We start from the raw sequence: 16191 nt of genomic DNA on the forward strand, positions 1-16191 counted from the left end.
GGTGACGCACGCAGATCCGAGTCCGTGAAAATACGGATATAAAAAACTGGGAACGAACTTGGATATTGCTTACGCACTAATCTCCGATCTCTGGTCCAAATCCAAACTATTCAGTGGACATAGAGACATATATATAGGTATGTATCTATCGAACGTATGACGTATCTACGTCATACGTCCGATACACATCCGAAGACATTAATTGGACCTATACACATCCGAAGACATTTGGAAGGCCGAGTTAGAACCGAGGCACACCCGAGATAAGCTCATGGATGACGTAAGTTGGATCTAGTGCGTAAGCTATCATACAATTAGTTCTATGACTATTTCGGAACGTATTTTCACGGATTCGGATCGGATGCAATACGTAATCGCTCTATAAGGTACAATGGCTGAGATCTAAGTTAATACACTTTGGTTTAGCGATGAGCAATTAATTCAATAAACAATTTAATTGTTCGATTATCCCTATTATTCGATAACAATTATTGAACAATCGAAAATTTTCGATTGGCATGAACCTAGAACGCCACCTACATTCGAAAGCCTTTCCGTAGTTGATTTAGGTTTTCCTTTTTTTTCCAGGCTAGTGTGCTCTATTTTCGAAGAATTCCTATTTTTGTAGTAAATATACCTAGCTTCACTTTTTAAATAGCTTTGCCTCCGAGTTTTATAAATACTTTTGGTAGTAGGTAACGTAGTCGGGTTGGGGTTGTTTGACTTTGCGGAGTTCAATCAATCCCTTAACCCTTCAGCTCTTGAGTACGTATATATAGGTACGTACGTTTTAAACAATCTTTGGGATGTTGACAACACAGGAATTTAAAAAATAAAACAAGAAATTTGATTTTTAAATATATTTCAGTAATCAAAATATAATAATAGGCTTACACGTAGTAGTTACAATCGTATCCCGAGGCATGACCAATCGCTTACACCAACCGAAACAGGCGAAATTATTACCAAAAAATAAAAACCAATAAAAGACTTTACCAGCTAAGTATACAAAATGGATTCTGAGGCTAACAAAAAAAAGAAATGATTAATAAAGTCTGTGGCCCAAAAATATATATTTACAAGCAGATAAAATACAATTCCCATAGAGTATTACATTTTTTTTACATAAATCTTCAGTGCAATTTATTCACAAAGTGAAAATTTTTCGCTTATTTTAATAATAATAAATAAAACGTAAACCAACAAAAGCTGCCTTATACGCTAAATCGTGAAAATTACCTTAATATATTGTGCAATTTATAACACTTTTATTTAAAAAATGGCTGCCAGATATTTTCGTTTATATTTTTTTTTTTTTCAATTCAATATATCTAACGCTATTTATTATCTTCGGTTATTTTCTCAAAATTAATACTTCTCGTCCTGTATTTAAAAAATGCGTTACACTTATTATAATATCGATTGTATATAAATTATGAACTAAGTTTTTATTTACAATATCATTTTTCGGCTACTTTTATATTTTTTCCATTTAAAATAATAGGTTTGTGTAGGCAAGCATTTGTCAATTCACTTATCAACTATTTTCAAATACTCGAAAACGATTATCACAAAAGAACGTCGGAAAAGAAACACGATGTCAGGAACTCGAGTCTAGTGAGTATGTACATAATTAATTATTTATTTACTTTTTTAATTCTTAAGTAATTTTTATATCACAAATAAAATTCCACACTATTTTTATGAGCAATTACATTTTTTAACTACTATTGGTCAGATTTATGTATAGCAGTGTTTGCCGGAAGCGTTAGAAAAAGCAAAAAATAAAAATAAAACGATAAATATTAGATGACGGTAGTCGGAAAAACGACGTCTGAAATTAACTAAAGCTATGGAGGTTTAAAAATTAATGTGGCTAATTCTGTTTCCAAACTATACTAAATTAACGGTCACTGACTATCCCTGTCATAATGGTCCCCGTGGAAAAGGATAGCGCTAGATTTAGAACCTGGCAAAATAATTTAGAGAATTTAGCACTATTTTCCGCAGGGAGCATTAAAACAGGGTCTTAACACATTTAGATGTATCATTTTAGTTCAGAGATTGTGACCAACAGAATTATCTAGCCACAATTGTCTTTAACCTTTTGTCTAACTATATGTGTATTTTGGAATAGTCTATAAAATAATATTGTTAGATTCGCCCGATGAAAACATGTGGCAAGATGGCGAAATCTACTCAATATCGAAATTTTAGATAACATTAACGTCGTTATTTCGTCTAACGATGACTTACAAAATTATTCACTGGTACAATTAAGTCTTACAAAAATAATTTTGAGTATTTACTCATAAGACTTTTTGCAAAAATAAATGCAATATTACCATAACCCATTATTACATATCGTTATATTACTAAAGAGATGCGCAACGAAAAACGAAATGGACATTAAAAAACACTGCTGAGCACAATTTCTCTACATTTATGTCTATCTATTTAATTTAGACTTATTTTAATCTGTCATATACCATATATAAGTTTTATGTATACTTGAAAAGCGTTTTTTCCTATAAGTAATATAATATACATGTACAACGTCCCGAAGAATTACAAAATGGGGGACGAGCGTCATTTGTTTGAGGGACGCGGGGACTAAGTTCAAAAAATACACAGAGCACTCTCAGATTGACGATAATTGCGCGCGATATTACATTCTGCATTTTTTGAGACAAAAATGCATAAGTGTCCAAATTCGCAAACCTTCAAATCCGCCATCATAGTATCAAAATATACTAATAGATTCCGACACTATTTTTAAAAGCAGAAAATTCTCCTTCAACTGGTCTTAGAATCTCTTTTTCCTCAGTTTTTGGGTAAAGTAATAATTTGGATTTTTAGTTTCAGATTTGAAATTTCAGAATTGAAGACTGAATCATTTTAAGCGCGTTATATTATGTCGTTGATCTGAAAGTGTTCATAAATTTTAATAAAAATGCATAATATTTAATTTAATATCTTATACCATCATATATTTACAATTTGATCACGTAACTTCGTTTCTGTTTAACTCTGTTTAGTTCCCGACCTAACCTAAAATTAATATAGTAATATAGGAAACGGGCCGATTTATCCATACACTTGAAATAGACAATGAAAGAAATCGCTGACCGATTTGGGTACCAATTTAAAACAAATCGGTCATCGCTAACTCCAATATGGCTAATTCCAATCTCAAAACTGATGGGTCTAAATCTAGTCCTGTCCTTTTCTAAAGAGAACATTACGAAAGGGATAGCTATATATTTAGACCTGACATTTTAGTTTAGAAAAAGCGCACATCGGAATTAGACACAATACTGGTTTGAAGTGCATAGTTAAATAATTTAAGTCGCTAAAGGCCCCGTAGAAAAAGTTGTAACAGTTTTGAAGATTTATAGCTCGTTCACAAAGGCTGCGTAAGCGTAGACGTAGCGCGTACCATTGCGTTGTAATGTATGCAACTGTATGAAACATGGCACAGCGCTTGCGTAACTCGGTCTATTAGGGATTTACGCACGTCACTACGCACGTGTCACGTGTACGCAATTGGTGTGAATCGGCCTTTAAGGTTTGTCCAGGTGTTATATTATTATAACATGTTTTTATGTCATATAATGTATATGGTTTTATAACATTTTAGTAGAGTGGAATGATGAACAACATGCGCCTATTAGGTGTAGATACACTTTTAGCAGTAAACAATTTATAGCATGTATTCTGGATGCACATTTAGAGGTTAGAACTTCAAAAAAAAATTGTTAGTATGATCTAAAATTATCATAATTTTAAGCACTGTTCAAAATGTGTGATCGATTTTTCGGTCTATCGAAAATCGGTTCGACTAAAATCACTGGACATTACACTGGGATCATAAAACTTTTAAAGTTTCTCCTAAACGGTTACAACGATCGTTAATTAAGTGGACAACTAATCAATAAATACTAATTATACATAATTTACTAACCATAAAAAGAAAACAAAAAAAAAATCAGAAAAAAGCTGCCAAAACACAACGAAAAAAGGCCAGAATATTTATAGGGATTTTATGAGCTTTGCAAACGTGATATTTTTTATCACGTCATCGTTCAAAAATCTGATCGTTCAACTGAATATTTTAATCCACTGAGACGTGTGATCAATCAGATTATTGAGTCATGATAAAATTATCAAGTCATCCAAGTCGGGGCATATTAAGGTTAACGTCAATGCCCAACAACGCCATAATTATCGCTATAATTCCGCCGGTATTCAATGCGTTAAACTGAGTGGCCACACAGGAACGGCTAACGTCTAATGCCAATTGAATTGGGATCAAAATCGTCAGTCATTATTAAAGAGGAATTGAACACGATATAATTTCTAAGCCGGAGTTTTGATCAAAAGTTTGCAAAACTCATAATCCCATAATTCTAAACTGGTCTAAAAATACCATCCATATCACAATCAAAGCAACGCATTACGCTGTTTTAGAATTACAATCCTATACAATAGTCCATGATAACTGTTTCTAGTACATTTTGTACAAGTTCAATAAACAACTTCCAATTTATCGACCGGAGTTTCGGGACGAACCGGCCGATGAGTGTATATTTTTTTAAAGTATTTTATTTTTAATACAATTTTCGGCGCAATTTAGTCCACACAAGTTAATCACTGAAATGGGCATATACAAGAACGCTGGAATAGATGTGCCATAAAAAAGACAGTTATTTTTTGTGCCGATTCGGAGAGCCCCAGCGATCGTACCGGGAATTAAATTTGACACTTAGTGTCAAATGGTCATGTTGACGCTATGTTAACAGATGTACAGCGGGGTCTTCTCCGTTTGACCTAGGTCAAGAGTCAAGACGGGGGTACGTGCCTCGAGGGATGCCCTCCTTGCCCGGGTGTGGCGCGGGGAAGAACAGTTCCCCGGTAATGTTCTTTAAGCCGTTGTCGGCTAAGGCCTGCTTTCTTGGCTTGGGACCTCGAGGTCTCTGTTGTGTGTCTGATCCAGGGCCCCCGTACTGTGGGCGACGGGCTCGCCATCGCGCACAGGGGTATTGTCAAGTCTTATATCTTATATTGTTGACTGATGTCTTATCACTAACATTTAGTTCCGACAACGCTCACTGCTGCTATCAGCGCCAAAATGGCGAAAATCAAGTTGCTTCAAAAACAGGTCGACAATCGCAGGACCAGCGTACTTGTATAAGCAGGGGTCAGTGGTTTTAATCGTTATTTACTCTTAATAAATAAAATTGTAATATTATCTAAGTCAAATTTCGTTGCTGATCTAATCTCAAAATTAATAAGACTTTCACTAGAAAATAATCGTTAGAAACAAAACGTTTTTGAGAACACTAATATTGGTTACGCCAAACTTCTAAATGCAGTTAGCGTCATGTAAAAAGGACTGCAAACGATAATAGTCTAAGGTTATTACTTTGGCCTGCTATACGGGGAGTCCGGAGTTCCAATCTCGGGAATCGAAACCTATAACTTTTCAAAGTTATATGCGTTTTAAGCAATGAAATATTCACTTGCTTAATAGCTCGTTCACACAGGCTGCGTAAGCGTAGATGTAGCGCGTACCATTGCGTTGTAATGTATGGAACCGTATGAAACATGGCACACCGCTTGCGTAAAGCGTGGACGTATGCGTAACCCGGTTTGTTTATGCGCGTTACTACGCGTGTCACGTGTACACAATTGGTGTGAATCAGCCTTTAACGGTGAAGGAAAGCATCGTGAGGACTGCACGAATAAGTTTTCTATAATATTCTCATGGTGTATGAAACCTGCCAATTCGCAATTAGTATTGGTAAATTAAATATAATAATATTATAAAAGCGAAAGTGTCTGTCTGTCTGTTTGCTAGCTTTTCACGGCCCAACCACGGTTTAACCGATTTTGATGAAATTTGGTACAGAAATAGTTCACATCCCGCGGGGACGGACTTAGGCTCCTTTTTATCCCGGAAAATCGGAGTTCCCACGGGATATTTTAAAATCCACGCAGACGAAGTCGCGGTCTTCGTCTAGTAATACTATAAAGGTCCCAGATCTCTTTTTTACTTGACACTAACTGTAGGAGTTTGCCGCGTTACAATGACGAAACTAAAGTAAAGTGTGCGTGCGGTTCAGCAGACGGTTAGTGGTCATATCATCTGCAGGCGGTGCTGAGCAGCAGCAGCGCCACGAGCAGCGCCGCGGGCGCGAGCCGCGCCGCCACGCTGTACTTGCTGCTCTGCTCACACGTGCCTGCAAATAAATACAGTTTTATTAGTCACAATTAAAAAAATAATAGCCAGCTGAGTTTGTTATGGTCTCTTCGGAAGGATTCCCTACTATCGTACAAGAAATAACACTTTTTGATAAATTTTTTTGTAATTTATTCACAAATTCACGGTTTTCGGATTTTTCCCTTTATTTATTCTACTAGAGGATGCCCGTGACTTCGTCCGCGTGGATTTAGGTTTTTAAAGATCCCATGGGAACTGTTCGATTTTCCGGGATAAAAAGTTGCCTAGGTCAATAACAGGGACACAAGCTACTTCGGTATCTATAAAATCGGTTTAGCGGATGGGTTTTTAGGAATCCCGTGGGAACTGTTTAATTTTCCGGGATAAAACGTAGCCTATGTCCGTCCCCGGGATATAAGCTAACCCTGCACCAAATTTCGTCAGAATCGGTAAAACTGTTGGGCCGTGAAAAGGTAGCAAACAGACAGACAGACATACTTTCGCATTTATAGTATTATAGTATGGACGAGGTGTTGTTATATCTGCCAAATTTCATCATTCTAAGTCAACGGGACCTAACATATACAGTTAGCATACCATTGCTGGTGAGGTTGTATCCCTTGTCGCCGTGGCGGCCGGGCAGCGCGTCGCGGTCGCACGAGTGCGGCACGGCACTCAGCCACACCGCGCTCGACTCTGCAGCAACAACGGAAACTAACAATGTCAACAAAATAAACAACCCAGGTTTATGTGCGTATACTATGTTTTTTCATACATTTGCTCGTAAAGTGACTTATTACACCACTGTCAAAAATTTTAAAATAAAATCAAAATTCAAACTATTTTTATTCAATTAGATTTTTAATCGTCAAAAGCATCTACCAATGGTTTGGGTTGTCAAAAATGTATTACCGCACATGTGCGATAAAAATAAAAAATATTACTATCGATGTCATGAGCGTGTCTTTACACAGTTCATGACTCATGAGCATCATCACATCATATCATGTATGTGTATCATGTACGTCAAGTGTGCGTCATAAGTGTCATGTGTGTGTCATGATTGTCATGGGTGTATCATGAATGTCATGGGTGTGTCATGAATGTCATGGGAGTCATGAGTATGTCACGAGTGTACTGACCGTTGTGGTGCGTGTAGACGAAGCAGAAGGTCTTGGGGCGGGCGGAGGGGCGCGCGACCGGCGCCGCGATGAGGAAGCCGCGCCCGCCCTCGCGCCAGCTGCCGTAGCACGTGTACACTGCGGACAAACATCGACACATTAGATAGATAGATGTATATATGTATGTATATTTATTAACTGAAAAAATATACAGAGGGTTTTTCTTACATTCAGCGGCACAAAAACCACAGTAGTTGGTTTAACCGGGCAGATAGATAGATGATAGGTGAAATCTTTACCTGACACAATAACATGAAAAGGAACACAACACAAAAAGGAGAAAACAGAAAAACAATTGTGTGCAAAGGCGGCCTTATTGCTTAGAGCAATATCTACCAGGCAACCTCTATTAGTAATTGAACGACCGAAATCTAAATACCTATACGCCACTCAGGAAACGAAGTCACTAAAGTAGCTGTACCACACAAAAATTATGATGTCAAATAATTTTAAAAATTAGGATTAGAATTAATTACCTATATTATTTTGGATGTCACTCTAAAAGTATTATTATATTAGCGATTTTTCAAAAACCTAAATCCATCATCTAGTAATAAATAAATAAATGCTTACCAGTGTTGGTGCATGAAGACTTGAACTCAATCGTGTCTTGCGCGTGTCCGCAGCCGATGCTGGCGCTGTCGTAGTCACCCGACACACACTCCGCCAAGCCTTCAGAGTCCGAATCCACTGGAAAATAAATTTGTTTGTAAAGTACTCAATTACTGACCATGTGCTATAACAAAACATTGTGTTACAAGGGCGGTAAGGAGGCTATTACAAACGAGCTGATGTTGGTAAATCAATTTTAGGTATTATCAGTGCATTTTTCAAGAAGAGTATTGAAAAAACATTACCGCACAAGTTGGCTACCAACAGAGAATGTGCGGTAATTTTTTAATATCACCCTAGTGCGGTAATTTTTTAGTATCGCACTAGTGCGGTAATATTTTTTTCTATGCGACAATCTCACATTAAAGAACAGCTGTTTTAAAATCGGCATTCTTGACGGGTGTTAATTACGAAAATGACGTCTATTTTTAATTTTAATTTCAGATGGCCGACAATTTTTTTTAAATAAATCAATATGGATGTTTCCGAAGTTTTCCTGGGTGCTGATTACGAAAATAATATTTAATGTGAAAATAGTCTAGGCTATCACATTCCCATGATTCCTAGACCTAGACTAACACTATGTTTAAGTAGTTATTTTTATTCATTATGTATTTGTATTATTCATAATTTCTTTTTTTTTCTTATGTTTATATCAGCAACCATTTTCTAAGCAACTTACCCGAAGACAGCTGCTGCCTGCGCCGGCGCCGGTCCGCCAGCGAGCTCAGCACGCTGTACCGGCCCTGTATTGGGCACGGCATCGGAACGAGAGACGTAGCTGGAAAATAAAGCATTTCATATGGATTCTATTCTGTAGTTGTCTGTGTAGAGTTTAGTGATTAAAATTCAAAATAGTTTTGCAAGCTTTTATTGCTTTGTTACGTTTAAAGTAACTTGCAGTAAATGATTCAGTCTTAATACAAGACTCAACTTTTTTTTTTATATATAGACTAGCGCTTGGCTGTAATCAGACCTGCTAGCAAGTGATGATGCTAGCAAGAAGCCTAAGATGAAGCGCGCTTGCCTAGAAGTTGCTTATTCACTTTTCACTTGAAGGTACCCATATTAAAAGTGGGAGGGAAAACTGATGCTGGAAGGGCGTTCCATATCCTAGCGGTTCGGATTAGAAACAAGGAAGCAAATCGCTTCGTACGTGTTCGAGGAATTTGAATATATCTGCTACCAGTGTGAAGATGGTGATTTCATTTAGCTTTTGCAATACCGATTGCACCCCTAGTATAGAACGTTGCCTCATCGACTCTACGAGTTGGCACTTACTGATGAGCGTGACGTAGGGCGGGTTGTCGAGCTCGGCGCAGGCGTCCTGCGGCGACTCCCACAGGCCGGAGCCCTGCTGCAGCTCTAGGACGTTACCCTCACGTCGGTGGAACTTTAAGCATACGTGGCCGGACTCGCTGCAATGACAACCACAATATTATTAGTTTATTGCCCAACAAAGGATCTTATAGATCAGGGTTTCTTAAAGTGGGGTCCATGGGCCCCGTAACATGTGCACTCGGGGTTCACAGCAGTGCAGTAAACACTTATCTGCCTTGCCTAGCCTTACGCGCCGCCCGCGCGGCACTGGCCGATGTGCTGTATTTTTTTGTGTGTTAGTTATAGTAACTAGCGGAAGCTACCAATATAACAGATTTTTAGAATTCACCGTTTTTTTTTCTAAAACAGTTTTGAAAGGGGTCCATAAATTTCCGAAAGTGGTGGTCCGTGGCTGCTAAAGTTTTAACTCTGTTCTAGATCTAACTCTAAACAATCGGAAAGCGGGCATTGAGGCTGGGCCTTCTTACCCAGGTATTGTCCCTCGAAGTTATTCATTACTTCCTGAAATAGTAGCGTGCAGGTCACAAGCATAACACCTTTAACTTAACTAATGTCTACCCTGACTTGAAATCCTATGCATGCTACTGAACTGAATTCTTCTCTCGGATGTGTCTAAGCATGCAAACTTGCAGTTCAGGTAAAATGCATGGAAAGTACTTGTGTGTCAGGTGTTGTTTCGGTGATCTTTGTGTCTACTGGATGTTTCTGTTTTTTGGACTGTTTTTGCTTCCAGTTAAAAAATATTTACAAAACATTTTCTATCTAACCTACAAAGTGGTGCGAAAATACTCATATTCGCACTAGTGCGGGAATATTCCATGCGGGAATTATTAGCGTGCTTTCGTGTTCTATCTTCCAGTTAGTTAATAACAAAACTATATAGGCTATTTTAAGGCTGGCTTTTGGCCAGCATCAAAGAGGAATGCAACTTCTGGACGTATTTGATTATATTTTGTGATTTCAACAAACTCACCATCCGCGAGTAACATGGGCCACCAGTTTGATGTGTTTCTTGTCCTTTTGCTCCAGGATCGAGTGACACACCAAACGCTTCTCTTCGAAAGATCCATCTGTATTCATGATCTGAAAAAAAAAAGAATAATTTATAACTAAGTAGCTTATGCCTGCACTCAGTCCACGTGGGACTACACTTTCATACCCCTATTTTAACCCCTTAGAGGTTGAATTTTCAAAAATCCTGTCCTAGCAGTTATCTACCTTATAATAACTACAGTAGCCGACAGGAAATATAAATAAGGGTTTTTTGGCTTCGTAGAGCGTTGTCTCTGTCACTCATAACTATGTGACGTATCTCTTTCTAAAGTTTGATGTACAATATTTCCTGCCAGGTACTGTACATATATATCTACATGCCCAATTTCAGCTCCATCCATTCAGTAGTATGAGCTGTATGTTGATAGATCAGTCAGTCATCCAGTCACCTTTTCCTTTTCCTCAGAATACAAAACAGAGAGAGAAAGAGAGAGAGAGATGTATGATCCTACCTTTAGAGTAGCGTTTTTAGTAGTGAAGTGGTACTGGTGCGTGTGATCCAAACTGAACCACTTGTGATGCTCCACGATCCAGCTCGGGAAGTGACAGCGGTTGTGTTCGTCATCACCTGGAAATAGTAGTCAAAACATTGAAATACAGAACAATACAATATATTATTAGTATTTTTAAATTTGAATGGACACTTCTTCTCATCACTTCAAATCAGTCATTATCGGATAGGAATTGCGATACGTGCGTCAATACTAAATGCTTTTCCTACGTTTAAGACGTAATGGAAATTCAAGGCACCAAATGGTAGTGGTCTAAATGGGTTACACCAGAAGACTTGTCTTCCCTTCATTCAGCTTCACCTTCTCGACCTTCATTTCACTACGGAGGTGACCACCTCGCTTCGCTCCACTCGACTTTAGAAATCTTCTGGCTATACGTTTTACAGAAACACTCTACGGGTAGGACAGAGAACACTGGCTGTTGCACGTGGCGTCACCTGACTGCGCAACAATGCTCGAGTTCTAGTCCCTCTATCCTTTACTGATGAAGCATCTAAAGCAGCAGAACTCTCGGTTTTGATCCTGAATCGACATCTGTCAAATATTAGGCTAGGGTTGACGTGAAATCAAAGATATCTAGTCGTTTCATAGCCTACCTAGCGTCAAATGTAGGTAACATTTGACGCCTGTCAGTATAGGAGAAGCCTCGACGTTTAGTTACAAGTTTTCTAACTGTCGTGAACTGTGATATTGGTATGTAGCCCATAAAAAAGGGTCATACAGAGAGAATAGGGAATGGACTCACTGGTAGTAAGTTTCATGGTGCGGCTGCCGTCAGTGGGGGAAGACAAGCCGTTGCACGTGGCGTCGCCCGACTGCGCGATGATGTATGACGTGCTCTTGTCGCCGTGCTGCCCCTTGTAGATGAAGCATCTGCAAAAGAAGAACAATATATAACGTGGAAGCAACGGCGGATCCAGGGGGGGGGTCATGGGGGTCATGACCCCCCCCTGAGCTGGTTCCAGGACTTAGGTGGACCACTAATTGAACATAATGATTTTATTTATGTATTTTGTCACCATACAGATTTTATGTAACTACATACCTTCAAAATTTAATTAATTTTTATATAATATAATAACTTTGTATGATGGCAAACGTTTGGGAACGAACGCATCGAAAATTTAAATTTTACCGCGTCACACTTGCGCGCGCTTGTCGACTACTTAGTACGTAACGTCTAGCTAGACCTAACCTCAATCGGAACAACTAAACTTCAACATAATATCATAACATAGTTAGTTCTAAGTTAAAAAACTAAAATTTCTTTTTACCTTTACCTAATGTGTTTATGAGTGTACCATGTAACTATACCGTAATAAATAAAATAAAATAAGTATTCTTAAAAATTGTTGCTGCAAATTCATTAATTACAAGAAATGATAAGTAATCAGTTTCTCATTATTCCAGTGCGTGTGTTTTAACTTAAATGTTATTGTTGTTAACATGGCCGTAGCCAAAAGAAATTGTTTTCAAAATGCGTAATATACTAGTTAGTTCTCGAATTTACAATTTTTTTGTAAATCTATCAATAAATTTGCGCTCGCTTCGCTCGCGCTTTTATATTGTGTTAGTTGATTACCGGAACTTCGTTCAAACCCCGTGGAAACTCAGTTTTTTTGGGATAAAATACCTATGTATACAATGCAAGGTACCACTGAATAGTACCAAATTTTACCTAAAAAGATAAGCCCTGAAAAGTACTTTCGCTAATATTATTTCGTAAATACAATTAATAAAAATTTCGCGCTCGCTTCGCTCGCGCTTTTATTCTATTAGTTGTTTTTGTAGTAGTTACCCGGAACTTCGTGCGCATGAGATTACATTTTTGAATATCCCTAGAAAATCTTTATTTTTCATGAGAAAAGTAGAGTGAGGTTCTTTAAAACATAGGTAACATTTTTTATGGCTGAGCTCGTTCATCTCTCGCTTTTTATCTGTAACAGAAAAATTACGCTCGCTGCGCTCGCGCTCATATTTCTTGTTGCATTCTATCTTGTTCAAATCTTCAATCAATCTTGGTCAAATTGAAAGGTAAAATTCCACTAAGCATCTCCGGGTAACCCCCCCCCCCCCCCCCCAAACAAATCCCATAGGTAGATATGTAGGTACTTACTCACTGAAAGAGTGCTGCGTAACTTATGTACCTACTTTTTAGTTGTATCTATTGTTATCAAAATTAAATTATAAGTTCTTGACTTGACCACGACTATGTGACCCCCTCCTGGCGCCAAAGCTGGATCCGCCCTTGCGTGGAAGTGAAACAGTGTATAAAGAATTCGTATTATCTGAGCGTTATACGTGGCGTTTGACAGAGCAAGTTCGTTGAAAAAGACCGGACTTATGGAAGGAAAACTCATGGATTTTGCACCACGATAACGCACAATCTCACAAGGCTAAACTTTGATTGAATCTCTGGCCAAAAACTCAAAAAATCTTACCGAATAGCCACCATACTCCCCTGATATGGCTCCAGCCAACTTTTTTCTGTTTCTAAAACTCGAATTATAACTTTTAACCGTTTTCAGTCGATATGGCATATAAGAGAATTCGCGGCTGTACTCGATTCTAAAATATTCATTCAAAAAATGTTTTGGTGATTGGATATTTGATCGTTGGCGTAAGTGGCGTATTTCAAAAGGGGCCTCCTTTGAAGGTGATACAATATATATTTGGATGAATAATACATATTCTCTGTTTCATTGACCTATTCCCGGTATTTTCTTGACACAGTAGGTACTCCACTGACATGTAAATTAGTTGTACGACGTAATTGGTTATATGACGTAGTTAGTTGTATGTCGTAAGTTTCCGTCTTGCAGTCATGAAAAAAGCAACTGACCTGTACGTATCTTCATCAGAGGCGATGGCGTTCCTCCTCTGCACCTGTGAGATCTGCCCCACCAGGTATCTCGTGGATCCCTCTTTCCAAACCGCCAGGCAGACTAGTTCCTCCACTGGAAATTACCAACACATTTCATTGGTTAAATAAACAAAGGTGTCTCCGCCTTTAGTGTTGTTAATTTTAAATGTGCTAAGGGCTTCCGAGATAGTAAGGCGGGTTGATGGCAAGCACGTAATTTTGATTTGTTTTTTGTTTATGTTTTATCACGTCAAAAATATAAAATCGCACCAATCATGGTCAAGCACCCAAGCATCAAGCAAACATTGAAAACGATCAAACATGCTTGGTTCAAGCAAAAATTTACGTGCTTGCCAACAAGCCGCTTGACTGCCTCGGAAGCCCTTTAATCGCAAAAAATTGATTGAAGACAATATGTCGTTGATATTTATGGTGAGTGGCTCGCTGCGATTGCGGATGCCACCGCAATGGCTCGCAACGCGGAAAATGGCATTCTGCGCAGAAACAACTCCTATGGGCGCCCACCGCCGCTTCGCTTTGCTGTTTTCGCAGTAAATGTAAAATAAGACTAGACTTCGTCTGTGGTGGCGTTTGCTGGCGCGCGTGTTGTGCCTTTTTGGAGTGTTTTTTTGTTAGAAGTGGCCGGTTTTTGTGTTCTGCTGGTGTTTATTGGTGGTGGAACTGACTAGGAAGCGCTCTAAAGGGGCGCCGCGTGTATGTCGGCTGGCGCCGGCACAGACGAGGTCCATACTTATACATATAGTTTCCCTAAGTTGTAAATAACTACAAACTTAACATTGGCTAATCAGTGTAAAGCCAGACGAGAGAGAAAAAAAAGAAGGGTAAGGGTGGTGTTACCATTGCTCTCGGTGCCCGGCACGTCGGGGCAGGCCATGTAGCGCAGCAGCAGGCGCGAGTCGTCCGTGCACGACTCCGCGCGCGACGGCGGGTACGTGCAGTCGCCCGAGCCCCTGCAAGCGTCCACACACAATATTACAACGCGTCTCAGACAAGGAGTCGAGGTGTGATGGTGGTGTCGAGTCTAAATCAAAACAATAATACCATGTTAGAGCAAGCGAAGTGTATAGAAAAACTCTGAAGAGTAATAAAGACAAAAATACAGTTTTTTTGGCTTTGTCATAGTTTAGGTTTTGGTTGGGCACAGTTGTCATCTGTGCCCAACATACTTCTGTGATAGTAATTTATTGCAAATATTTCGAATTTTATTCAGTTTCCGGTTTAGAATTTAGTGTTGTAGGTGTGTAGAAAGCTATTTATGGTGCATTGCTGTGTGATCGGCTGTAACAGTCGTAGCAAGCGCAAATTAAGAAAGACCTTTAGAAGAAAGGCTTGTTTCTCACGAATGATAGTATGCTTTGTTTTATTGTTACCCTTTGGGGTATACGCGTCCGACAAATCCACCTTGATTCTTTATCTGAGCAATGAGTATAGCATATCTAAAGGTAACTGTATAGTGCGCGAAAATCAGATACAGGTAAAGTTGATGACAATGTTACCTGTTGTAGGTAAAGGTGAAGGGCGCGGGGTGGAAGGGGCAGGGCTCGGGCTCCGGCCGCGGCTCCTTACGGAACATGGAGTAGAGCGGCGCGTCGCCGCTGATCTCGTCGCAGATAGACGTCAGCGAGTCTTTCTGGCTGCAGAATGCTGAAATATTCAAATGTTATTCGTTATAAGTTTGGTAAATAACTTAAAGAGTTGTTTATTTTATTTACGAATATTTTTATTGGAGCTACGATGGTCAGAAAGACATCGTTTCAAACCCAATATTCAATCATTTTAATTGATGTATTTTAGCAAAATGTACACTATGTGGTAGACTCCATTCAAGCACTAGATTTTAGTCTTGACTTGACTTTCGAGTGGAGTTGTGCTTAAAGGAAGGAGGATGTGAAAGATCTCCGAAGTATAACTAACACAACTAGATGTCGCTAAGCGATCCTCAATCACACTAAAGACTTTTCTCTACATATAGATTACCACGTATGGAAGTTCCAACATACAAAGATCGGAGCAGCAGTGTCACTAGACGTAATTAGACATAATATCATCCCGGAAAAAGATCCTCTTATTGTTACGGTGAAACACATATCACCTCAATATCGTACAATAATGTAGTTTGAAAACCGTACAAAAATATCATGTCACGCATTTTTTTTTTTTCAATTTATAGACTAGCGCTTGGCTGCAATCAGACCTGCTAGCAAGTGATGGAGACTAAATTGGAGCGCGCTTGCCTAGAAGTTGCCTATTCACTCTTGACTGGAAGGTACCCATATTAAAAGTTGAAGGCAAAACTGATGCCGGCATGGCGTATTTCTGTTGCTAGTTTAGAAAGGCTAAAAGTAGACGTTCATAATGATCTCTGAATGGAAACAAATAGGTACT

The 16191-nt window shown here is 38.8% G+C and overlaps 1 protein-coding gene across 2 annotated transcripts in view; it reads right to left on the reverse strand.

Annotated features, from left to right (window-relative positions):
- Nucleotides 1-845: 845 nt before the first annotated feature.
- The window catches only part of LOC123871357, a 177837-nt gene continuing 162491 nt past the window's right edge, over nucleotides 846-16191 (reverse strand). The window contains exons 4-15 of one of the 2 annotated variants that reach the window (XM_045915120.1): nucleotides 15303-15450; nucleotides 14644-14756; nucleotides 13765-13879; nucleotides 11668-11795; nucleotides 10863-10978; nucleotides 10331-10440; nucleotides 9298-9434; nucleotides 8699-8797; nucleotides 7978-8091; nucleotides 7366-7482; nucleotides 6821-6919; nucleotides 846-6242 (exon numbers count right to left, since the gene is read on the reverse strand). In XM_045915120.1, coding sequence (XP_045771076.1) covers nucleotides 6145-6242; nucleotides 6821-6919; nucleotides 7366-7482; nucleotides 7978-8091; nucleotides 8699-8797; nucleotides 9298-9434; nucleotides 10331-10440; nucleotides 10863-10978; nucleotides 11668-11795; nucleotides 13765-13879; nucleotides 14644-14756; nucleotides 15303-15450 — 1394 coding nt within the window. In that variant the 3' untranslated portion in view covers nucleotides 846-6144. Of the gene's footprint in view, nucleotides 6243-6820; nucleotides 6920-7365; nucleotides 7483-7977; nucleotides 8095-8698; nucleotides 8798-9297; nucleotides 9435-10330; nucleotides 10441-10862; nucleotides 10979-11667; nucleotides 11796-13764; nucleotides 13880-14643; nucleotides 14757-15302; nucleotides 15451-16191 lie in introns of both variants that reach the window. The other variant, XM_045915119.1, reaches the window with a different exon arrangement.

This window comes from Maniola jurtina, chromosome 13, assembly GCF_905333055.1.
Source record: "Maniola jurtina chromosome 13, ilManJurt1.1, whole genome shotgun sequence".
NCBI classification, from domain to species: Eukaryota; Metazoa; Arthropoda; class Insecta; order Lepidoptera; family Nymphalidae; genus Maniola; species Maniola jurtina.